At 43.4% G+C, this 26,954-nt stretch overlaps 1 protein-coding gene across 1 annotated transcript in view; it reads right to left on the bottom strand.

The window, feature by feature from the left end:
- LOC144770007 (E3 ubiquitin-protein ligase TRIM39-like) overlaps positions 1-26,232 on the bottom strand; it is an 86,403-nt gene extending 60,171 nt beyond the window's left edge. The window contains exons 1-2 of the mRNA XM_078654200.1: positions 26,121-26,232; positions 18,489-18,584 (exon numbers count right to left, since the gene is read on the bottom strand). Coding sequence (XP_078510326.1) covers positions 18,489-18,584; positions 26,121-26,232 — 208 coding nt within the window. The remainder of the gene's footprint in view (positions 1-18,488; positions 18,585-26,120) is intronic.
- Positions 26,233-26,954: the final 722 nt, after the last annotated feature.

The raw sequence follows: 26,954 nt of genomic DNA, 5'->3' as shown, positions 1-26,954 counted from the left end.
ACAACTTTTGAAGCTGGAAAATGAAGAAATAATAAAAATGGAAGCCATTGATAAAATAGAGCATGAAGGAATCACTATTATTTTGACAGAAAAGTTGAAAACAAAATTAGAATCTTTAGAAAAATCGAAATCTAAAACTGTTGGTTTAGAAAAGAATCTATATGCATGTAGAAACTGTCGGGTAATTTTATGGCGTAATTTGGATTTAGAAAAAGTTTTAGTTAATGGAGCAATGGGCAAAGTTGTTGATTTTGTTTATCATCCGAATAAAGATGGTATTGAATTTTTTTTAATTAAATTTGATCAAATTGAAGAAGTGAAACAAATTGGTCGTTGTTCAGTTCGTTTTTTTTGCTTGTTAAAGATTTATATGTCCGAAGAAAACAGTTTCCAGTTTCTTTGGCATATGCAGTGACTATTCATAAATCTCAAGTTTGAATTTGTAGACAGTGCTTTGGTGAACATTGGAAGGACTATGTTTAAAGAGGGTAGGGCATATGTTGCTTCGTCGTGAGTCAGAACTTTATCTGGTTTGGTTTTGATTGATATTGATGGCACAAAGGTTACTGCAGATGCAAACTGTGTAAAAGAGTATAATAGGTTAAGAAGAGTGTATGCTCCCACATTAGGTCAATATCCTGCATTTAAAAAGCGTGTGAGAGGTCGAAAAAGAAGGTATGAGAATATCTGTAGTGAAGGTATAAAGAAGGAAAAAAACAAGTTATTGCAAGCAAAAAAAAAAGAGCACTGTTGAAGAGATTGTTGGTTATCAGTTTGAAAATAGTTCAGATGTCAACTGCTATGCCAATATAGTGGTCAGTGTTTTGCAACAGCAAATTATGGAGAATCGGGAAAAAGGATTTTGTTCCTTGTTGCATTCTGTTTATGAAAAAGTAAAATACAAAGCATTTGTGATATTCGTAATCTGTTGGATGTATGTGCTAGTTCTACACAATTTACGCAGAATATCCAACAAGATGTTCAGGAATTTCTAATGTATGTGCTTACCATATTCGAAAATGAAGCCATACAAATTGAAAATCATTGTGGCCTTTGTTATAAATGGGAACATCATTGTGAAAATTGTATGTCTACATGTACCACTAACATAGACACTGACATATTTATATATTTTTGGCATTACCAGACTGTAAATCAGTGTCTTTCAATAAACTAGTCAAAGCAGCAAATAAAAACATGGAGTGTAGCCAATACAAATCAGAAATTTTATCAACATTATTTATACAAAGATATGGACAGTATATAATTTTAATGATGCAATGTTGTACAGCTGATGGAAGAAAATTGGACACTTAAATAAAACATTTTGTAGCAAGTCAACTATCAATATCAGGAAGGACTTTTGTAGCAGTAGCAATAATTTTTCATGATGGTCCTTCCACAACATCTGGACATTACACTGCCTATCTAAAATGTGGCAAAGGCTGGACATATTGTAATGATGCTCAGTTGGTTTTTAAACAACATTTGCCAAGTGAATTACCAAATTCCTACCTAATATTTTTAAAACCAAAGTTTTAGGAACATAATTCGGCCACTGAGGAATTTATTATGTATTAATACTATTACTATTGGACAATTTCAATATAAAGGATTTCAGGAATACTATTTGACCTACAAAAGAAAGTATATATTTGAATTATGGGAATTAAGGATTTTTTCTTGCACATTCTCTCAGCATATATTTTTAGACAACAACATTTATACTGTATATACATTTAAGTTAGAAAATTGTCTTAGGAGTAAGCATTTTATATATGTGTGATTTGCATTATATGGTATGTTATTGAGGATGTAGTCTTATTTTTTTAAACAATCTTATTGATTGTTTTTTTTTTTGCCGGCTGTAATGTGATGAGTATGATTGAAATCACTGTTTTTAGTGAAATTCAATATATTCTGAGAACAGCAAAAAAGGCAAAGAAAATAATTTGTAAAATGTTAAATGTTAAATTATGCTGTATTGTAAAAAATATAATATTATATATTATAACTGTATTTTTTCTTCTCTTTCACATATCCTAATTCTAAAATATCACATTATCATAAATTTAGATTATAAAAAACAACTGAAAAAAAATGTGTAGCATGAAGCTAAGTTTAACTAAGTATTAAAATGCACAATGGCCTGTGTTTGCACACATGTGAAGAAAGGGGAGATGGAAAGAGTTGATATGTGTGGAAAGATGCTCTGTGGGCGTTTTAAGTTAAAGGATAAAGTCCCACTAACCCAACAGATATGTGTAGAAAGCATCCTGTGCCAACAATATGTCTCTTTTTGTAACATAGTGATAGCGCAAAACATTCTTTCATATTGACAAGGAGAGGAAAAGGCACTCTGTATACCTTTTCTTCTCCATGTAAATACGACCTCATCATACACACCACTTTGCGTTGAAAGGGCATTCTATAGGTGTTGCTGTGCGTGTTTGCACAGAACAATCATAGAACGAGCCACAGGTAAGACCATGGCACTCTGTGAACTTGCCTTCGCTAATGCGTAGCCTGTTACACTTGGGGACTTCTCACTCCCTCTTCCGTTTTTGTTTTTGTTTTTTGTTTATGTAGTTCGTTAAACCTACAGAGAAACCGAACTTATAACCAGCTCTAATTTTAAAATTGGATCCCCTCACGGTACAGTCAGACACTCACACGTGTCTAGGTATGTACACTACGGACCAGTATTTGATCATACTATGTATACAGTCAACTAATTGTCATTTCCATTTCTTTTCTACTCCCGGTTTACTCATAGTTTTAATTCTTCTTTTTTCATGCAGTCTCATTTTGGTACTGACGAGCCTCATTGGGCTTTATCGTTAGCGGAGCAGTCTTACTTATAGCTCAAAACCCGGAACTAGGGTTCTCTGGATGTGAAAGATATTGAACACCCTTCAACTTACACACAGGGTAAGCCACAGTTAGCAACACGTTGCACGGCACCCTGCGATTACAACCACGTGCCCTCTCTTAGTGTTCTCCCGTTTTTTACCCTTGTGATACACAGATCCTTCTACCAACTACACTCACGTCTCGCATCGACCCGTAGATGCCTGGGTCTATTTACCAGGTATGCGACAACTGGTATTAGTGGTTGCATCTGACTTGCATGAGGCATGTACCTTCTTTTTATAGACCCACTTTAATACTGGATCACGACACACTCACCTTTGTGTTTATCAAATGGAGCAAAGAACACTTTTGCACCCTGATCTTTTTCTAGTGCGGGATCGTCGTGAGCATGAGAAAACAGGTCACGTGATTCCTTTTAATTAAATTAATAAATAATAAAAAATAATTTTTCCTCACTCACGCCTTGCACCACCATCACTATAATGGAAATGTAGATGTGCATGGTTTTTATTCACAAAGACGGACACTAGTCACATAACGACCCGTGGATGGAAACTCACATTCACAACCATGCACTTCTCTGTCACTGAACAGTGTACAAGATGTGTTAAAAATGGAATATACTATACACATGTTGTTTTTATTTTATCAGCCCTGAAGAGTCGTGTCGACTCCACTTTTGAACACGACGAAACACGTGTCGGCTGAATGTGGATCCAATAAAACGTCTTTTGAAAAAGAATAAGAACATAAAGATCTGCTGTTGTTTGCTACCTTATTGTTATTACTGTTTTGCATGTTTTACACTGTATTGTGGTTGCAAGAGCATTGCTTCTTATAGAACAAGACATCACCAGATTTATCATAAATGATGAATCTGGACATGTGTGTGAATGCTGCACCATCCTCCCATTTAATTAGCAAGGCACAACAAGGAGAATTCTTTTCATTTCTCCACATTTTTTCTCTTTCAATATATGCGACAATGCACAGCATACATTGAAAGAGAAAAATGCGTTAGCTGATTGTTTTTGTTTAGGAATATGTGTCTTTTTGCACAAGAACAAACTCCACATGACTCAAATATCCTTGCACCATGGTGCAAGGGTGCCTGTGTCACGACATGGCTGCAGTTTAAGCAGCAGTGCAGAGGGAAGCATAGACTTGCAACATATTTATGGACATATGTTGCATTCCTGTGCTCCGGAAGTACCACAGCATGCTGTAGCTAAACAGCATACAGTGTCATGCTGCAGCACTTCCTTATAGTTCTGCACTTATACATTCACCATTTACCACAAATGCATTGTTTGAATCAATTATGCACCACACATACATACATCTAAACTTTCACACACTTGCATACAAGTTTAGCTCTTTTTTTAACCAGAGTATTTAGTTCTGAAAATAACTTTTCTTTTCTTTTTGTAGTTTTATGATTTTTTTGGGGGGGGGATTTTTTAACAGGAACAAAAAGTCAAAGGGACGGACAAAACCATGAACTTTGGATGAAAAAAATCGATTGCCCTGCACACTAGGTCTACCGTTTGCTCCCCATAGCAGAATAACCGATTACACTGCACACAGTGCATTTTTACTTTTCCAAACTGTGGACGTATGTCTGGATGGGAGGTAGAAGGCGATGCCCCAGAGGTCCTCGCAGTTGCCGGAGGTGGAGGTGCATTTTGGCAGAGTCTTCTGCATTCTTCGTTAGCATAATTCACTGGATGCAGGGGTTTTAGGTGCTTCTGCATGCTTGCAGTGCCACAGGAGTATTTCTTGCATATCTTACATGTCACCTTGGTGGCATACACTTTTTTTTGTACCTCCGGAGAAGTGAAACATTTCCACACAATGGATATGTATTTTTCGGGACGGGGAGGTCCTGGTACAAACCCCTCCACATCTGAATGGTCAGAATCAGATGACTCTGGCATTGGTGTAGCCATTTTTGTCTGCAAAAAGGTAATTCAGGTCTCCAATGAAGAAAAATTAAGTTCTTCTCAGTACAGGTCTTCTCCCAAGGAAGTTCTAAGAAGAGTGATTAAAATGGGTGGGGTCCTTCAATACTTAGAATAGGAAGTGTCATGAAACAATCAAATCTCTTTTTTTCTGGTCACATAAGGTCCGCGTAGGGTGCTCACACTCAACCAGCACAACGTCGCCAAATTGCATTTAAAAGTATTATAAGGTTATTAAAACTAAAAGAATATTATTTTTAGGATTAGCTCAGATAATGTCTTGCCTTAATATTTATATAAAATACATATATCAATCTTTTTAGACATTAAAAAATTTCACAGGTATCACGCAAATGGAAACACGCGAGCGTCGCGTAGCGTAATATGTACATGTCACGTATGTGCTTGAAGTCGCGTACGGGCCGCATAGCGATCGTGCACAAAAATATGAACCCATCGCACAACCTACACAGATCCTATACAGCAATCCTAAAATGGCGGCTATGTTCCGCGCAGTATTCGAGGAAGGTACACTTTGGGTGTGCGACTTAAAAATATAAAATAAAATAACAGAATTTCAATATTTTTAAAAAACATTTCTTTTTCAAATTATGTAAAAAGTATGTAATGTTATTTAAAAAACAATATCTAAAAATAAATAGATAAAAAAAAAATGTAAATCAGTATCTAAAAAATAAACATAACAATGAATACTTTCAAATATTGTCATTGAAAAAACCTTTGACATTCACTGAAGAAACCATAGGTTCAGACATGTTATTGTTAAGAATTAGCATTTAAAAAACCTTTGAGATTCACTGAAACAAAACATAGGTTTCAGGCAAGTTATAGTTAGGAATTAGCATTTAAAAAACCTTAGAAATGTATTAAAAAAACATAGGTTTTAGGGGTGTTATAGTTAGCTGGACATTTGACTTGTAAAAAACCATTGAAATATCCTCTGTTAGTTGTACTAACTATAACTTGCGCGCCCGCAATCCACTGCTGATGATGTCACATATTACATCATTGATGACATGGTCAGTGACATCACTGATGACATCACTGATGACATCTCAGATGACATCACTGATGACATCACTGATGACATCATCCACATGACAATCTGAAACACCCCATCATACACTAGTATAACCTTTCATTACTCACTATAAAATATAGAGTGCCATATTTAAAAGAATCACATACCAATACAACTTTCTAAAAAACCCACTCACTGATTTGTACATCTACACACACATCTAAACACTTACCAGTAGATTCACATATACATGCTACGAAAGATCAATAGTACATTATTAAAAATACTTATACACCTATATTGACATTACACACCAGCGCACATCCTATTCAGTTATGCAGCCATCCTTCTGACTTATGCAAACAATTGTTTATACTTACATTTACTCAGCTACACACTTATAGAAACAGTATATTATTCATTCATATACATAGAAAGTCATACTTAGTGTGTTATAAAATCACTATTATAAGTATACTGTTTTCTATGCAGTCACTTATACAATCACTGAGTCTTATATGTACTTATTTAAATATAAGAACTGTCACATAAACTGCCTTTTATATTTTTACTTTACTGGACATGTATCATTCAGAAATATATTTAATCATCATCTCACCCACAAAGATATTCACTCACCCAAACAACTGATTTAGCATACAGTCTTATCGTCATATACCTACTAAATCTACTATTTACACATCTTTGGACAGTCACACACATCTTACACAACCACAGATATATTCACTCTCCCATTAGGTTGGGGAATTAATTCCTCTTCAATCCTGAGGTCCCCCGGGGACCAACTAGCCCACCAGGTACCTCCAGTAAGCGCCACGGAGCTGCGTTGCAGAGTGTTGTAAAAAGGGGTGTGGTCTATGAACACCTCTCTGCAACACAGCTCCCTGGCAGGGACCCTCAGGATTCCTTCAACATTGTGCAAACGCACCCCCTGGCAAGTTGTATGTTGGGAATTATTCCCCTTCAATACTGGGGGTCCCAGAGGGCCAACTAGCCCAATTGGCATCTCCAGTATACACCACGGAGCTGAGTTGCAGACAGGTGTTCATAGACCACGCCCCTTTTTACACCTCTCTGCAACGCAGCTCTGTGACGCTTCCTGGAGGTATCTAGTAGGCTAGTTTGACCCTAGGGACCGTTAAGATTCAAGAGGACATAATTTCCCAACTTAAAATGAACACAGGGTGCATTTTAACTGTGGTGAAGGGAGGGGACCGGGCCTGAGGTGACGTGTGCAAACATGCCCTGTGGCGTGTTTTAAGTTAGGGAATTAATTCCCCTTCAATCCGGAGGGCCCCTAGGTCCCCTGGGGGCCAACTAACCCACCAGGTGCTTCAAGTAAGTGACACTGCGCTGCGTTGCAGAGAGGTGGTACAGGCCGTGCCCCTTTTTACACCTCTCTGCAACGGTGGTTACTGGAGGTAGCTAGTGGGTTAGTTTGACCCAAGGGACCCTCAGGATTCAAGGGGACTTAATCTCCCAACTTAAAACGTCCACAGGGCGTGTTTACACAGTGGTGAAGGGAGGGGATGGGGCCTGCGGTGATGTGTGAAAACAGGCCCTGTGGCACGTTTTAAGTTGGGGAAATAATTCCCCTTCAATCCTGAGAGCCCCAGGGGGGCAACTAGCCCACCAGTTGCTTCCAATAAGCACCACTGCACTGTGTTTCAGAGAGGTGGCCCAGGCCGTGCCCCGTTTACACCTCTCTGCAACTCAGCTCTGTGGCGCTTACTGGCGGTACCTAGTGGGCTAGTTTGCTAGTTGGGCCCAAGGGACACTCAGGATTCAAGAGGACTTTATCTCCCAACTTAAAACGGCCACAGGGCGCGTTTACACAGTGGTGAAGGGAAGAAATGAGGCCTGAGGAGACATGTGAAAACACTCCCTGTGGCACGTTTTAAGTTGGGGAAGAAATTCCCCTTCAATCCTGAGGGCCCCTGGGTGCTAACTAGCCTACCATTTGCTTCCAGTAAGCGCCACTGCACTGTGTTTCTGAGAGGTGGCCCAGGCCGTGCCCCTTTTTACACCTCTCTGCAACGCAGCTCTGTGGCGCTTACTGGAGGTACCTGGTGGGCTAGTTGGACCCCAGGGACACTCAGGATTCAAGAGGACTTAATCTCCCAAATTAAAATGGACACAGGGCGCGTTTACACAGTGGTGGAGGGAGGGGATGGGGCCTGAGGTGACATGTGAAAACACTCCCTGTGACACGTTTTAAGTTGGGAAAATAATTCCCCTTCAATCCAGAAAGCCCCAGCAGGCCAACTAGTCCACCAGGTGCTTCCAGTAAGTGCCACTGCGCTGCATTGCAAAGAGGTGGTCCAGGCCATGCCACTTTTTACACCTCTCTGCAACACAGCTATGTGGTGCGAACTGGAGATACCTGGTGGGCTAGTTGGAAACAAGGAACACTAACAATTCAAGGAGAAGGTATCTCCAAAATTAAAATCAACACAATTTAGCCCCCCTCCCTTCACCAGTGTGCAAATGCACCCTGTGGCGTATTTTAAGAGGTAGTTTTAACCCCCTACCCTATTATGAACTAGGGGCTTACAGAGGAGGTCATTCTAATCACAGGGGTACCCCAAAACATAGTGTTCCCTAGTGTATGTAGGTGTTTTAACTGCATTTTAAGTGTCTTTTAGCATAGTACTGGCTTTAGGACTGGTTAGTCAGAGTCAGTTACCATCAGTACCCATCTGAATTATTTTTATAAACTGCACCAAAATCCAAACACTTATAAATTCACCCAGGCACTCTCCTTGCAGTACTCTAATCATTCAGTCAGTACCCAAGTACTTATGCACTGAGCCAGCTCTTAGCATATGGACTGCTTCAAATGCCTATCCACTATGCATGCAGTTCTTTAACCACCTACACACTTGTCTTTCACACCTTCAATTCCCCAGTCAGTATCCATACACTTCCAGCAAACTCCCTGTCACTCCCCTTGCACTCCTCTAGTGACCCATTCAGCACCATATACTAATCCATTCACTACGCCAAAACGCAACCACTTATAAATTCACCCAGGCCCTCTCCTTGCAGTACTCTAATCATTCAGTCAGTACCCAAGTACTCAAGCAGTGCACCGGGCCTTAGCACATGGACTGCTTCAAACCCATACCACTATGCATGCAGTCCTCTAACCACCTACACACTTGTCATTCAAATCTTCAATTCCCCAGTCAGTATCCATATACATCCAGCAAACACCCTGTCACTCCCCTTCCACTCCTCTACTGATCCATTCTGCACCATGTACTAATCCATTCACTGCGCGAAAACCCAACCACTTATAAATTCACCCAGGCACTCTCCTTGCAGTAATCTAATCTTTCAGTCAGTACCCAACTACTCATCCCGTGATCCAGGACTTAGCACATGAACTGCTTCAAACCCCTGTCCACTATGCATGTAGCCCTCTAACCACCTACACACTTGTTTTTCACACCTTCAATTCCCCTCACAGCTTCAATTCCCCAGTCCATATCTATATACTCCAGCAAACACACTGTCACTCCTCTTGTACTCCTCCAGTGACCCATTCAGCACCATGTACTAATCCATTCACTGCGCCAAAATCCAACCACTTATAAATTCACCCAGGCACTCTCCTTGCAGTACTCTAATCATTCAGTCAGTACCCAAGTACTCATGCACTGAGCCAAGCCTTAGCACATGGCCTGCTTCAAAATCCCATCCACTATGCATGCAGTCATCTAACCACCTACACACTTGTCTTTCACAACTTCAATTACCCAGGTCAGTATCCATACACTTCCAGAAAACATCCTGTCACTCCCCTTGCACTCCTCCAATGTCCCATTCAGCACCATGTACTAATCCATTCACTGCGCCAAAACTCAACCACTTATAAAGTCACCCAAGCACTCACATTGACTGCTTCAACCCCCTATACACTATGCATGCAGTCCTCTCACCACCTACACACTTGTCTTTCACACCTTCAATTCCCCAGGTCAGTGTCCATACACCTACAGCAAACACCCTGTCACTCCCTTTGCATTCCTGTAGTGACTCATTCATCACCATGTACTAATTCATTCACAGGGCCAAAACCCAACCACTTATAAATTCACCCAGGCACTCTCATTGCAGTACTCTAATCATTCAGTCAGTACCCAAGTACTCATGCACTATGCCAGGACTTAGCACATGGACTGCTTCAAACACTGATCCTCTATGCAAACAGTCCTCTAACCACCTACACACGTATCTTTCACACCTTCAATTCCCCAGGTCAGTATCCATACACTTCTAGCAAGCACCCGGTCACTCCCTTTGCATTCCTATAGTGACCCATTCAGCACCATGTACTAATCCATTCACTGCGCAAAAACCCAAACACTTATAAATTCACCCAGGCACTCTACTTGCAGTAATCTAATCATTCAGTCAGTACCCAAGTACTCATGCACTGAGCCAGGCTTTAGCACATGGACTCCTTCAAACACATATCAACAATGCATGCAGTCCTAAACACCAACACACTTGTCTTTCACACCTTCAATTCGCCAGGCAGTATCCATACACTACCAGGAAACATCCTGTCACTCCCTTTGCACTCGTCTCATGTCCCATTCAGCACCATGTACTAATCCATTCACTGCACCAAAACCCAACCACTTATAAATTCACCCAGGCACTGTCCTTGCAGTACTCTAATCATTCAGTCAGTACCCAAGTACTCATCCAGTGACCCTGACAAAACACAACATTTTGGTTTCAATATTTAAAAACACATTTTTATTTCCATTTATATTAAAAATATATAATGTAATTTAAAAAATAAAATATGTTAAAATAAACAGTTAAAAAAACTATTAAAAATCAGTATAAAAAAAATACATATAACTATTATTACATTTAAAAATTATGATTTCAAAAAGATTTGAAATTCACTGAAAAATCCATAGGTTTCAGACATGTTATAGTTAGAAATTAGCATTTAAAAAAAACATAGAAATTCACTGAAAAAATCATAGGTTTCAGGGCTGTTAATGTTAGCTGTACATTTTATACATACAAAACCATTGAAATTCCTCCTTTATAGTTAGTTCTGCTAACTTTAACTCGCGCGCCCGCAATTCACTGCTGATGTTGTCACATATTACATCATTCATGACATGGTCAGTGACATCACTGATGTCATCTGAAATGACATCACAGATGACATCATCCAAGTTACAATCTGATACACCTCATCATACACTGGTATAACCTTTCATCACTCACTGCTAAAATACAGAGTACCATATTTGAATCCATTGACACCAATACAAGTTTCTAAAAACCCACTCAGTGATTCCTAGATCTATACACACATCTAATCCCTAACCTAGAGATTCACTCATACATGTTGTCAATGATCAATAGAACACTATCAAATATACTTATAAACCTATATCAACATTTCACACCAGCACACATCCTTATGCAAACAATAGATCATACTTACATTTACCCAGCTATACACGTATACAAACACCACTTCATTTAGTCATATAGTTAGTAACTCATACTTGGTGTGTTATAAAATCACTATTACAAATATACAGTTATCCATACAGTCACTCATACAATCACTGAGTCTTATGTATACTTATTTACATACAACAGTCACATACACTGCCTTTTATTTTTCTAGTTTTTTGGACATGTACCACTGAGAGATATATTTGCTCATCACCACACCCATGAAGATATTCACTCACGCAAACACAGCCCTGAAACCTATGTTTTTTTCAGTGAATATATATATTTATACTTTACAGAAAGACACAGTCACTGGATGACGTCATCAGTGATATCATCAGTGATGTAATTTGAGATGTCATCAGTGATATCACTGACCATGTCATGATTGATGTATTATGTGATATCATCAGCTGTGGATTGCGGGCGCGCAAGTTATAGTTAGCAGAAATAACTATAACAGAGGAATTTAAATGCTTTTGTGCACGTGAAATGTCCAGCTAACTATAACAGCCCTGAAACCTATAGTTTTTTCAGTGAATATATATATGTATACTTTACAGAAACACACAGTCACTGGATGACGTCATCAGTGATATCATCAGTGATGTAATTTGAGATGTCATCAGTGATATCACTGACCATGTCATGATTGATGTAATATGTGATATCATCAGCAGTGCATCGCGGGTTGCGCAAGTTATAGTTAGCACGATTAACTACAACGGCCGAATTTCTCTGGTTTTGTACACGTAAAATGTCCAACTAACTATAACATCCCTGAAACCTGTGTTTTTTCAGTGAAAAAAAAATATATATATATATATATATTTACTGAAAACAATATAGGTTCCAGGGATGTTATAGTTAGAAATTAGCATTTAAAAAAACCTTGGAAATTCACTGAAAAAACCATAGGTTTCAGAGACGTTATACTTAATTGGACATTTCTCTCGTAGAAAGCCATAGAAATTTCCCTGGCATAGTTAGTTCAGCTAACTATAACTCGCACAACCGCAATGCACTACTGATGGCGTCACATATTACATTAATCATTACATGGTCAGTGACATCACTAATGACATCTTAAATGACATCCCTAATGACATCATCCAGTGACTATGTTTTTCTTTAAAGTTTAAATATGTATTATATATATGCCAAGGTATTTTGTAGAATTAGTGTGTGTATAAGTGTATGGATGGAGGGTTTAGTAGGTGCGTGACTGACTGTTTAAGTGAGTGATTACATGTGTCTTACTGAATACATGGTTTAAGGACTAAACTGCGTGAAAGTCTGTATCAGTCTGTCTGTTGTTGTAGGAGCTGCTACATGGGTTGGTCAGTAGCTACATGAGTGTCTATATGGGCTATTGATTGGTTGCCTGAGTATTTGTATGGGTGCCTGAGTATGTGTGTGAGGTATGTGACTCTGTGCATAGATGTGTTAGTGGTTTATCCAATGTGTGTACGGGTTGAAGAGTGCATGTGGAAACAGCTGTATGGGTGGGTGAGTGTGTGTTTGGGTGTGTTGGTGAGTGAATGGATATCTCAATGGCACATGTCCAAGTAACTAATATGTAAAAGGCAGTGTATGTGAAAGTTGAAGTATATAAATGACTATTCGTGAGAGTCAGTTATTGTGAGAGTGGCTGTATGGATGAGTGTGTACTTGTATCAGTGATTGTATAAGAGAGTAAGTATGCGCTTGTGACTGAATAAGTGATGTGGTGTTTGTATAACGGTATAAGTGAGTAAATGAGAGTATGATTGATTCTTTGCATGACTGAGTACATGTGTGAGTAACTCTGAATGAGTGGTGGTGTGTGAGTATCTGCATAGGTGTATGAGTACATATGATAGTGTAGTATTGATGAGTGCATGTATGAGTGATTGTATGGGTGAATGAGTGGATGTGTGTGTAGACCTAGGAATCAGTGAGTGCGTATCTAGTAACTGGTATTGGTGTGTCAATGGTTTCAAAAATGGTAGTCTGTATTTTACAGTGGGTGTCTCAAAGGTTATATTAGAGTGTGAGGAGGTGCATCAGATTTTAACGTGGATGATGTAATCAGTGATGTCATTTGAGATGTCATCAGTGATGTCACTGACCATGTCATGATTGATATAATATGTGACGTCATCATCAGTACACTGTGGGTGCGCGATTTATAGTTAGCTGAACTATCTATAATGGGGAATCTTTATGGTTTTCTACGAGAGAAATGCCCAACTAACTATAGCGATCCTGAAACCTATGTTTTTTTCACTGAATTTCTAAGGTGTTATAAATGCTAATTTCTGACTATATTATACCAGTAGCATTTCCAGAATGGTGGAGAAAGGCCTCCGAAATACCTCTTAGCAATCCCACTGTGTGGGATTTACTGGAGGTAACAGGAGGAGTAGTTAGCCCCCAACGTCAACCTTGGGCGCCAACTATTCCTTTTATTACCACCAATAAGTCCCACACAGCAGGATTGCTAAGTTCTTATATCAGTCCCCTCCCCCTCCCTACACCACTGTGCAAACGTGCCCCCTAGCATGTTGTAAGTTGAGGGATGAAGTCCACTTGAATCCTGAGGGTCCCTGGGGGTAAACTAGCCCACCAGGTACCTCCAGGAAGCGGCACACAGGTGCGTAGCAGAGAGGTGTTCCGAGGCCATGCCCCTTTTTACACCTCTCTGCGACGCAGCTCATGGGCGCTTACTAGAGGTACCATGTGGGCTAGTTGGACCCAAGGGACCCTCAGGATTCAAGGGGACTTAATCTCCCACCTTTCAATGTGCCAGAGGGCCCGTTTGCACAGTGGCGCAGGGAGGGGGTGGGGCCTGATATGACAATTATGCAAACAAGCCCTGTGGCACATTTTAAGTTGGGAGATTAAGTCGCCTTGAATCCTGAGGGTCCCTGGGGGGCAACTTTTATGGAGGGGGGCTGCATAGCCCTACTCCTCAGGCCACTTCAAGGTCCTGGGGACCCCCGAGGCCATCCTTTTTTTTTTTAGTTTTTGTTAATGGGGAGGGGAGCCGCGTGACCCTCCTCCCGGGCCACTGGTAGCCCCGGGAATCCCAAGTGGAGAAGCGTGGCTCAATGGGTGGAGAAGCATGGCTCAATGGTTAGAGCGGCAGACCCTGATGCAGAGGTCTAGCCCGGTACCAGGGTTCAATTCTCACCTCGGCGGCTCTTGGACACAATTTTCCCAGACCTGATAATTCTCGCCTCGGTGCCTAGTCTAATCATGGGTCCCACTCTGTGACTCTGGGCAATAGCGTGCTTAATCTCCACAACGGCCCCAGCAGCGCCTTGGGGGTGCTCAGGAGTGGACATTTCACAGGAAAGCCAGGAAGGGTTCCACAGCGGTATGAATACAGCGCTACGAGACCTCAGGGTAGAAGGCGATATATAAATACAAACACATTCACATTTACATTTACATCCCCTGGGGCTGGTACTCACATTGAGGACCGTGGGGGGTCCCCAATCCCCCCACGGTCCCGCCGTCTCCCCGCCTCCTGCGGGAGCATGCATTGCTTTTCCATACGGGGAGCAGCTAACATGCTGCTCCCCATATGGAAAAGCAATCTGTTTTGCTTCTTTGAAGCGAGAGCAGGTTTCCCTGCTCTCACTTCAATGAAGCAAAGCAGTTTGAAATGGTGGGTGGGATCCGTGAGGTTCCCGCCCTGCCATTGCAAACTGCAGTGTCCTGGGGGTAGGCACCCCGGGGCACTGCAGGAGTCGGCCCTGGGGGTGGCAGTCCCCAGGGCCTGGACAAGGCTCCAGGAGGGGGGCTATGCGGCCCCCCTCCCACATTTTTAAGAAGCCCCAGGGGGTGGCGGTCCCCTGGGCTGGGGGGGGCTGAGAGTCCCCCACCCAATTTTACTAAGCCCCGGGGGTGGCCCCGGGGGTGGCGATCCCCGGGGCTTGGGGGTCTGAGAGCCCCCCACCCATTTGATATAAGCCCTGGCGGTGGCAGCTCCGTGAGCCCCCCGCATAGATTAAATTACAGCCCCGGGGGTGGCGGTCCCCAGGGCTGGGGGGCATGAGAGCCCCCCCCACCCATTTGATACAAGCCCCAGGGGGTGTCGGTCCTCATGGCAGTGTGGGGGATTGGGACTCCCCCACACTATTTTTTAATAATGCCCCCGAGATTTGACCCCCGGGGCAAATTACCATATTTACCGCAGGAGACCGTGTTTCTTATTCTTGTGCCTCGGTTCTACCGAGGCACAAGATGGCTGCCAACACTTCCTGATTTTCACTGTTGACAGCCAGCTCGTGCACGGCAGGGTGCGTGCAGGCTGTGCTTAGGCTACGTGGATAGATACGCGGATCCACCAAGCCCATAGATATATATAAATGACTTTAACTGTCATTTTCTCAGGAACTACTGAACGGATTTAAACCAAATAAGCAAAAGGCACGAGTCTGAACCAAGGACTACCCCTTTGCCAAATGCGGTGTAATTCCGGTCAGCAGTATATATGTATATATATATGAATATGTATTTATGTATTTATGTATGTATGCATGTTGCATCTGTATTGTGTGAACCTAGCCAAAAAGGAAGCAAAGTGTTGTACGGGATCAGTGGCATGTATAATGTCAATGATAAGAGAACTAAAGGACCCCACACATCCCTGGGAAGGGCCAGGCTTGCTTGGCGTACAACAAAAGTATAATCTTGTTTCATGAGGAACAGATCATAACCTTTGGCTGTTTAGCACTTATTTCACTCAGTCAGAGCCAGCGCAGGTATTCACAGTACTTGTACATTTCATCAGTGACCGCTCTTCACTAAGGCCCTTTCTGACACATCATCATTACTGGCCACAGCGCCCCTTTCAGGAGCTTTCCACAGCTCCAAACACCCTGGACACTTAATCATCATCATCACCCTCATCATCACCACCAACAATGACTGTGGCATCTCCTTTATGAGTCTCCAATAGCTCTCAAGACTTCAACCACTTAATCATCATCATCACCCTCATCATCATCACCAACAATGACTGTGGCATCTCCTTCATGAGCCTCGAATAGCTCTCAAGACTTCAACCACTTAATCATCATCACCTTCATCTTTGTCACCACATATGACCGTGGTGTCTACTTCATGAGCTATCAACAGCTCTGAACACTCCCCATCATCAGCAGCATCATCCTCACCAACAAAGACTGTGGCTTCTCCTTCATGAGCCTCCAACAGCTCTCAACACTTCCAACACTTAATTATCATCATCACCTTCATCATTGTCACCATGAATGACCGTGGTGTCTACTTCATGAGCTATCAACAGCTCTCAACACTCTTAATAACCATCACCACCATCATCATCTTTACCATTGTCAAAACCATTATTACCACCATCAGCACCAATAATGACTGTGGCACCTCCTTCATGAGCCTCCAACAGCTCAAAACCCATCAAACACTTAATTATCATCATCACCTTCATCATTGTCACCACAAATGACCGTGGTGTCTACTTCATGAGCTATCAACAGCTCTCAACACTCTTAATAATCATCACCATCATCATCAGCAGCATCATCTTCACCAACAATGTTATGTTATGTTATGTTATGTTATGTTATGTTATGTTATGTTATGTTATGTTATGTTATAAGAGACTTATAATGCGCACAACTACTCTGGAGTATCCTGGCGCGATACGGACTCAGGCGTGTGGAAGGAGAAGATTAAAAGAAAGCTTGATTAAAAAGGTGTGTTTTGAGAAGTCTCTTAAAGGCACCGAGATCGTGCGTGTGACGTACGGTGACTGGAAGGCTATTCCAGAGCAAAGCTGCCTTGACCAAGAGTGACTGACCCCCCAATCTGGAGCGTCAAAAGCGGGGGGTGGCCATCAGACGGTGAGAGGCAGAGCGCAGAGAGCATTGAGGGGTATAAAAGGCCACACGTTTCTTAATATAAGAGGGACCAGAGTCATGCAGGGCTCTATGTGCTAAGGTGAGGGCCTTGAACTGCACTCTCTGGGCCACCGGCAGCCAGTGAAGGTCACGGAGGTGTGCCCTTATAATGGTTCTTTTAGAGATGTTAAATAAGAGTCTGGCCACCGCGTTTTGGATCAGTTGGAGTTTGTTCACTAAATATCCTGGAATGCCAATGAAAAGCACATTTGCAAAGTCTAAACGGGACACTATAAGTGGCCGGGCTACCATTTCCTTGGCAGCCTGAGGAAGCAGAGTGAAAAATCTACAAAGTGACTTGAGTGTGCCGAACACCAGTCAGTCTCTTGATGTGATCGGAGAATCTAAGATCTTGCCCGAACCAAACCCCCACATTTTTTGCCGGACCTCCCTCCGAAAGTGGGTGGGGAAAATCGGAGGGCCACAAAGCCTCCACAAAGTCAGGCGGAAATTGGCTTCTCTTTCATGAGCCTCCAACAGCTCTCCACACTCTCGACACATTGAACACTTAATCATCATCATCATCACCACCATCCATCCTTGACCATGGCATCCCCTTTAGGAGCCTTCAGCAGCTCTCAGCTCTCTCAACACTTAAAATCACCATCATCATCATCCTCTTCGACATCATCATAACCATCATCACCTTCACATTCTCATCATCACCAACAATTACTTAATACTAATAACCATAATCACCATCATTATCATCGTCACCATTGTCACACCCTTTATCATCATCATCATCATCTTCACCATCCTCATTGCCATCATAATCATCATCATCACTAACCATGGCACCCCCTTCAGGAGTCTTCAGGAACTGTCATCACTCACAACATTTAACACTCATCATTACCATCATCATCATCCTCACCATCATCAGCATCATCATCATCATCATTATTCATCATTGACTGGGTCGTCATCTTCAGGAGCCTTCCGCAACTCTCAGTGATCCGAACACTTTATTATCATCATCTTCATCGCAATCACCATCACCATCTTCATCATCCATGAGAACGTACATATTAAGCAATGTTTAAGACAAACCTTTGAATCAGACATTACTGCTGAGGCTGACAGCCACCTCCAAATAGTAATTCTGTGGCTAAAATGGGGGATCTAATAGTATCTGAAAGTTAACTCCACACTTCTTACCCAGACGGTAGAGCACGATGTTTATGAATACGTTGACTGCAACCAACGCTCCCAGGGTTATCGCCTGCCTCATTAGACGAGGGATCTCCTGGCCACCTAGAGAGGAAATCACAGAATCCTGCATTAACTTTACATGTGGGAGTGGATCACCTGCCTCTAGCTGGAGTACCATATCATCAAAGAACTTGTAATAGCCTCAGTGAGTGTGTGTTTAATGAATAGCAGTGTGTTCTGTGACCGGTCACAGATTTTAAGTGTGTGCAAAACTGGTCGATATAGTGTGTGCCATGACTGGTCACTGAGTCTCGATGTGTGCCAAGATTTGTCACTGAGTCTCAGTGTAAATCCATATTTGTAAAGCGCAAACTACTCACCCTTACTTATTTTTATTTTGGTTTTTTATTTTACAGAGTTTTGTATAGCGCAAACGTGACCTAAATCGGGCATCAGAGCACTTTACATAGCACCAGTTGCATTACATGCGGACACATTCATTTTTGTTAGGCACGGGGAGATTGAGTGCTTTTCCCAGGATCACAGGATGTTCAGCGTCATTACCGAGACCCAAAGCCAGTTCCCCAGATTCGAGGTCGACCACCATAGCCATTAAGCCAAAGGGCTGGGGGCCATTGTGGAAATATAGTGAGCTATTGCCTAGAGTCAGCTGGTTAATTGGAAAGAGAGAGCACGGTCCACGAATCCCTAAGTCTAGATTTGAATTCCAAATTATGTATTTGTTTGGAGGAAAGTTGGCTCAAGGCTCTGGACCTTTCCAGCCTCTAAGGATCAAAGTTAAGCAAAGATTGTGAGTGTTTGATCCTCTCTACTAATATTTTCATTCAATCCCATGAAAGGGCCGATTTTCCTCATTTGTTAAAGATACTACAGTGCCAGTTGGTTATACCACAGATTTAACCGGAGACTCCTGACCTGACGATTACGGCTTTTCACAATCTCAAATATGATTATTGATTATGCATACATGACCACGTGACTATGAATGTATATAATACTTTACTGCCTGGTAAAACAGAAAAAAGACTGCAAATTAGCCTTGAGAAAGCCCTTGCTCGACTCGCCAAACAGGGCGAAACACGTGTTGGCTGTTCTGTCCTTTGTTCTAAGAACCAATTGCATAATGGATAAATGACCGAACAAACCAACTGGCACTGTAGTATCTTTAACAAATGTGGAAAATCAGCCCTTTGATGGGATTGAATGAAAATATTAGTAAGGAGGATCAAACGCTCACAATCTTTGCTTAACATGGTGCTGAGCTGAGCTGCCGCTGGAGCCGGGGATCGAACCGTGAACCCTGTGCTCCGAAGTCAGCTGCCCTGGCCGCTGCACCACGCCTCTCCAATCTCCAGTGTGTGCCAAGACTGGTCACTGAGTCTCAGTGTTTTTTTAACAAGACTGGTCAATGAGTCTTAGTGTGTGCCAAGACTGGTGGCTGAGTCTCAGTGTGTGACAAGACTGGTCAATGAGTCTGAGTGTTTCACAAGACTGGTCTCTGAGTCTCAGTGTGTGACAAGACTGCTCACCGAGTCTCAGTGTTTCACAAGACTGGTCGCTGAGTCTCAGTGTGTATCACGACTGGTCGCTGAGTCTCAGTGTGTGACAAGACTAGTCGCTGAGTCTCAGTGTGTGCCAAGACTGGTCCCTGAGTTTCAGTGTGTGACATGACTGGTCGCTGACTCTCAGTGTGTGCCAAGACTGGTCCCTGAGTTTCAGTGTGTGACATGACTGGTCGCTGAGTCTCAGTGTGTGACAAGACTGGTCCCTGAGTTTCAGTGTGTGACAAGACTGGTCCCTGAGTCTCAGTGTGTGCCAAGACTGGTCGCTGAGTCTCAGTGTGTGCCAAGACTGGTCGCTGATTCTCAGTGAGTGCAAAGACTGAACGTGCTTCTTAATACCAGCCAAGATTGACCAGCAGCAAACATTGAACAACAAACCTTACCGAACACCCAGAAAGATCAGTGTGGATTGATGCCAGCTAACAATCTGTGAGGAAAAATTGGTGAACTTCAGTGTTTATAGGTCTGGAAGTAAGTTTAAGTTTGATTCAACACAGGTCAGTGTCTCAGTGTTTCTGATGAGACTGACTGGTGACTCGCAGTGTGTGCAATGTCTTGACCGAAACATACTGCATGAACCAATTAAGCATTATTAGTGCTGACCATAGCCTCTGGGTGTGTGTCAGTGCTCACCATAGCCTCTGGGTGTGTGTCAGTGCTGACCCTAGCCTCTCAGTGTGTGTCAGTGCTGACCATTGCCTGTCGGTGTGTGTGTGTCATTGCTGACTATAGCCTCTGGGTGTGTGTCAGTGCTGACCATAGCCTCTGAGTGTGTGTCAGTGCTCAACATAGCCTCTGGGTATGTGTCAGTGCTGACCATAGCCTCTCAGCGTGTATCAGTGCTGACCATAGCCTTTTGGTGAGTGTCAGTACTGACCATAGGCTTTCAGTGTGTGTCAATGCTGACCATTGCCTGTCGGTGTGTGTGTGTCAGTGTTGACTATAGCCTCTGGGTGCGTGTCAATGCTGACCATAACCTCTCAGTGTGTGTCAGTGATGACCATAAACTCTCGGTGTGTGTCAGTACTGACCACAGCCTCGCAGTGTGTGTTAATGCTGACCATAACCTCGCAGTATGTGTTAATACTGACCATAGCCTCTCAGTGTGTCAGTGCTGACTATAGCCTCTCAGTGTGTGTCAGTGCTGACCGTAGCCTCTCAGTGTGTGTCAGTGCTGGCCATAGCCTTTTGTTGTGTGTCACTGCTGACCATAGCCTCTCGGTGTGTGTCAATGCTGACCATAGCCTCTCAGTGTACATCAGTGCTGGCCGTAGCCTCTTGTTGTGTGTCGCTGCTGACCATAGACTCTCGGTGTGTGTCAGTGCTGACCATCACCTCTCATTGTGTGTCACTACTGACCATAGCCTCTCAGTATATGTCAGTGCAGACCATTGCCTCTCAGTGAGTGCAAAAGCTGACCATTGATTTTCAGTGAGCACCAATAATGAGTTGCTGTCTCATTGTGTGTCAAGACTAGTCACTGATTGTCAGTGTATGTGTTTTAGAAAATCAATTATCAAAATATTGACCTGCACGAAATGTCAACTACCAAAATAGAAGGTAAACATACACAGGGAAGTATATATTTACCACTCCAACCCCACATCTACTTACCATGACAATATTTTCCTGGATATTATTGTGGGGTTGATATATGTACAGATTAATATTACAAAAAACTATATATTTTGATACCAAGCCAATATCAGTCAGTGCCTTGATAAGTCAGTGACTCTCAGTGTGTACAAAGGTAGGACATTTACTCCCTGTGTGAGTCACAGTAACTCAGTAGCCATCAGGGGGTGCCAGCGCTGGACAGTGACTCACTCTGTGTGCCAAAGCTGGGACCGTGCCACTGCCAGATGGTGGCAAGAGAGGTTAATAATAGTCAGGCCTAGATTTACTAACACTTTGCACCATCATAAAGTGACAGAAAGTGGTGCAAAGTGATACATTGGTATTTACTTTCCATTGGAAAAGGTATTTTGTGTCAGAAAACAAAAAAACACTTTGCTCTGTTCTGTGTCACTTTGCACCAAGGGTGCATTCTTGGGGTGTTATGTGGATGGATCGGCACAAACCCATATACATTTTTACAAACAATCCAACTTACTGAGATAGTCAGATGAGGATTTGCGTGTAAATCTAACACCGCCTTGAAGCAGGTGTTAAAAAGAGAAAATGTTTTTTTTTCCACAAAACACCTATGGATTGCATGTGTGTGGCGGGGCTCAGCACGAGTCCTAATGACTGGGATCCCTCTGAGTTTAAGTATAGGACTTCACGCTGAAAGCGTCTGCATCTACTACAAATCCTATGGATTGCATGTGTGTGGCGGGTTCAGCACACGTCCTAATGACTGGGATCCTTCTGAGTTTAAGTATAGGACTTCACGCTGGAAGGGTCTGCTTCCAGTACAAATCCTATGGATTGCATGTGTGTGGCGGGCTCAGGACACGTCCTAATGACTGGGGTCCTTCTGAGTTTAAGTATTGGACTTCACGCTGGAAGGGTCTGCTTCCAGGACAAATCCTATGGATTGCATGTGTGTGGCGGGCTCAGGACACGTCCTAATGACTGGGGTCCTTCTGAGTTTAAGTATTGGACTTCACGCTGGAAGGGTCTGCTTCCAGGACAAATCCTATGGATTGCATGTGTGTGGCGGGCTCAGGACACGTCCTAATGACTGGGGTCCTTCTGAGTTTAAGTATAGGACTTCACACTGAAAGGGTCTGCTTCCAGGACAAATCCTATGGATTGCACGTGTGTGGCGGGGCTCAGCACGCGTCCTAATGACTGGGATCCCTCTGAGTTTAAGTATAGGACTTCACACTGGAAGGGTCTGCTTCCTGTACAAATCCTATGGATTGCATGTGTGTGACGGGCTCAGCACGCATCCTAATGACTGGGATCCTTCTGAGTTTAAATATAGGACTCCACGCTGGAAGGGTCTGCTTCCGGTACAAATCCTATGGATTGCATGTGTGTGGCGGGGCTCAGCACACGTCCTAAAGACTGGGATCCCTCTGAGTTTAAGTATAGGGCTTCACGCTGGAAGGGTCTGCTTTCTGTACAAATCCTATGGATTGCATGTGTGTGACGGGCTCAGCACGCGTCCTAATGACTGGGATCCTTCTGAGTTTAAATATAGGACTCCACGCTGGAAGGGTCTGCTTCCGGTACAAATCCTATGGATTGCATGTGTGTGGCGGGCTCAGCACACGTCCTAATGACTGGGATCCTTCTGAGTTTAAGTATAGGACTTCACGCTGGAAGAGTCTGCTTCTACTACAAATCCTATGGATTGCATGTGTGTGGCGGGGCTCAGCACGCGTCCTAATGACTGGGATCCCTCTGAGTTTAAGTATAGGACTTCACGCTGAAAGGGTCTGCTTCCCCTACAAATCCTATGGTTTGCTTGTGTGTGGCGGGGCTCAGCACACGTCCTAATGACTGGGATCCTTCTGAGTTTAAGTATAGGACTTTACGCTGGAAGCGTCTGCTTCCAGGACAAATCCTATGGATTGCATGTGTGTGGCGGGCTCAGGACACGTCCTAATGACTGGGGTCCTTCTGAGTTTAAGTATTGGACTTCACGCTGGAAGGGTCTGCTTCAGTACAAATCCTATGGATTGCATGTGTGTGGCGGGCTCAGCAAACGTCCTAAAGACTGGGATCCTCCTGAGTTTAAGTATAGGACTTCACGCTGGAAGGGTCTGCTTCCAGTACAAATCCTATGGATTGCATGTGTGTGACGGGCTCAGCACGCGTCCTAATGACTGGGATCCCTCTGAGTTTAAATATAGGACTTCACGCTGAAAGGGTCTGCTTCAGTACAAATCCTATGGATTGCATGTGTGTGGCGGGTTCAGCACACGTCCTAATGACTGGGATCCCTCTGAGTTTAAGTATGGAACTTCACGCTGGAAGGCTCTGCTTCAGTACAAATCCTATGGATTGCATGTGTGTGGTGGGGATCAGCACACGTCCTAATGACTGGGATCCTTCTGAGTTTAAGTATAGGACTTCACGCTGGAAGCGTCTGCTTCCAGTACAAATCCTATGGATTGCATGTGTGTGGTGGGCTCAGCACACGTCCTAATGACTGGGATCCCTCTGAGTTTAAGTATAGGACTCCACACTGGAAGGGTCTGCTTCCACTACAAATCCTATGGATTGCATGTGTGTGGCGGGGCTGAGCACACGTCCTAATGACTGGGATCCTTCTGAGTTTAAGTATAGGACTACACGCTAGAAGGGTCTGCTTCCACTACAAATCCTATGGATTGCATGTGTGTGGCGGGGCTCAGCACACGTCCTAATGACTGGGTCCCTCTGAGTTTAAGTATAGGACTTCACGCTGGAAGGGTCTGCTTCCAGTACAAATCCTATGGATTGCATGTGTGTGGCGGGGCTCAGCACACGTCCTAATGACTGGGATCCTTCTGAGTTTAAGTATAGGACTACACGCTGGAAGGGTCTGCTTCCAGTACAAATCCTATGGATTGCACGTGTGTGGCGGGGCTCAGCACACGTCCTAATGACTGGGATCCTTCTGAGTTTAAGTATAGGACTACACGCTGGAAGGGTCTGCTTCCGGTACAAAACCTATGGATTGCATGTGTGTGGTGGGCTCAGCACACGTCCTAATGACTGGGATCCTTCTGAGTTTAAGTATAGGACTACACGTTGGAAGGGTCTGCTTCCAGTACAAATCCTATGGATTGCATGTGTGTGGCGGGGCTCAGCACACGTCCTAATGACTGGGATCCTTCTGAGTTTAAGTATAGGACTACACGCTGGAAGGGTCTGCTTCCAGTACAAATCCTATGGATTGCATGTGTGTGGCGGGGCTCAGCACACGTCCTAATGACTGGGATCCTTCTGAGTTTAAGTATAGGACTACACGCTGGAAGGGTCTGCTTCCAGTACAAATCCTATGGATTGCATGTGTGTGGCGGGCTCAGCACACGTCCTAATGACTGGGATCCTTCTGAGTTTAAGTATAGGACTTCACGCTGGAAGCGTCTGCTTCCGGTACAAATCCTATGGATTGCATGTGTGTGGCGGGGCTCAGCACACGTCCTAATGACTGGGATCCCTCTGAGTTTAAGTATAGGACTTCACGCTGGAAGCGTCTGCTTCAGTACAAATCCTATGGATTGCATGTGTGTGGCGGGCTCAGCACACGTCCTAATGACTGGGATCCCTCTGAGTTTAAGTATAGGACTTCACGCTGGAAGGGTCTGCTTCCAGTACAAATTCTATGGATTGCATGTGTGTGTCGGGTTCAGCACACGTCCTAATGACTGGGATCCCTCTGAGTTTAAGTATAGGACTTCACGCTGGAAGCGTCTGCTTCAGTACAAATCCTATGGATTGCATGTGTGTGGCGGGCTCAGCACACGTCCTAATGACTGGGATCCCTCTGAGTTTAAGTATAGGACTTCACGCTGGAAGGGTCTGCTTCCAGTACAAATTCTATGGATTGCATGTGTGTGTCGGGTTCAGCACACGTCCTAATGACTGGGATCCTCCTGAGTTTAAGTATGGGACTCACACTGGAAGGGTCTGCTTCAGTACAAATCCTATGGATTGCATGTGTGTGGAGGAGCTCAGCACGCGTCCTAATGATTGGGATCCTTCTGAGTTTAAGTATGGGACTCACACTGGAAGGGTCTGCTTCAGTACAAATCCTCTATACAGCACATACACACCTGTGCACCATAGTGCAAATCTATGCACCGTGCAAGGCAGCATAATTAGAGCGCCAGAGCAGGATACGACAGCAGCAGCAGATCAGTCTTAGCAGATACAGCTCTGCACTCTTTTTTCATTCTCCCCTGTGCAACATAGCAGTAAATGTGACTGCTGAGTTGCTTGTGATGCAGTTAGGTGTGAGCCCATCAGTTGCCCTGAAAAAACTGAGTACAGACTATAATTAATTTACTCCGGACAGACTGCATAAGACACACTACTAGATAAGAGGGGGGTCTTCAGCTCCCCTGCCAGACTGTGTAACACTAACCATTGCCTTCAGGTGACATTTAATCACCTCTGTCCTGGGAAAATGCATCAGACTTACCTGTAGAAGGGGTCGGATTCCTTCTCTGGTTCCTTCTTTGATTCCATCTCTGAGTCCTTCTGTGGTCCCTCCTCGATGCCATCGGAGCCCTCACTGATGCTTGGGATACTCGGAGGAGCAGGAAGCAGTGAGCGGTACTCGGGTATGAGTTGCGTCTCTTGAGCCACTAGGAAGGGATCTATATAACAGATACAGAGGCAGGAAACTCCACTTAGAAAGTGCTGATGATAGTATTCTGTAATCTGTGTGTGGGGGAGATGAATGATGGGGGTGCAGATCCACCTGTCACTGTGCACCATATGTGTGTATGTATGTGTGTGCTTGTGTGTGTCTTTTGCTGGGTTTTTGTGTCTTCTCGGTCACTTGTGTTCTTTATTTGAGGTTGGTTGTGTAATGAATGGTTGGGTTCCTCTGAGAGTCCAGCCCAAAGTCTCCATGAATTTCCCACGGTCTTCTTGGTTCACGTACTCTTGTCTCTTTCTGTCTCTTGTGATCACCATTTCTCTTGGCTCCCTCCAGGAGACATTTATTGTACCGTTGCTTAAGTTGTGTGTATTGAGAAAGAAAGCATCTTCTAAGGACATTTGTTTCAAATGAAGACTCTGCTAAAACATAAATCAGTGATTGCGAAACATGAATGGCGCATTTTGCTTTATTTGCTGCTCGTTTTACGGCTCTTGCTTGCTGGTATTGCTAGAATCGGGCAATTATTGGTCGGGTGAGTTTGCAGTGGATGCATTTTGCTGCTGGAGTCTGTGTGCTCTCTGGAACTCTTGCAGTTCATTGAAAACTGTTCTCCGGAGT

Source organism: Lissotriton helveticus, chromosome 7, assembly GCF_964261635.1.
Source record: "Lissotriton helveticus chromosome 7, aLisHel1.1, whole genome shotgun sequence".
NCBI lineage: Eukaryota > Metazoa > Chordata > Amphibia > Caudata > Salamandridae > Lissotriton > Lissotriton helveticus.
This window is presented reverse-complemented; position numbering and strand designations above follow the sequence as displayed.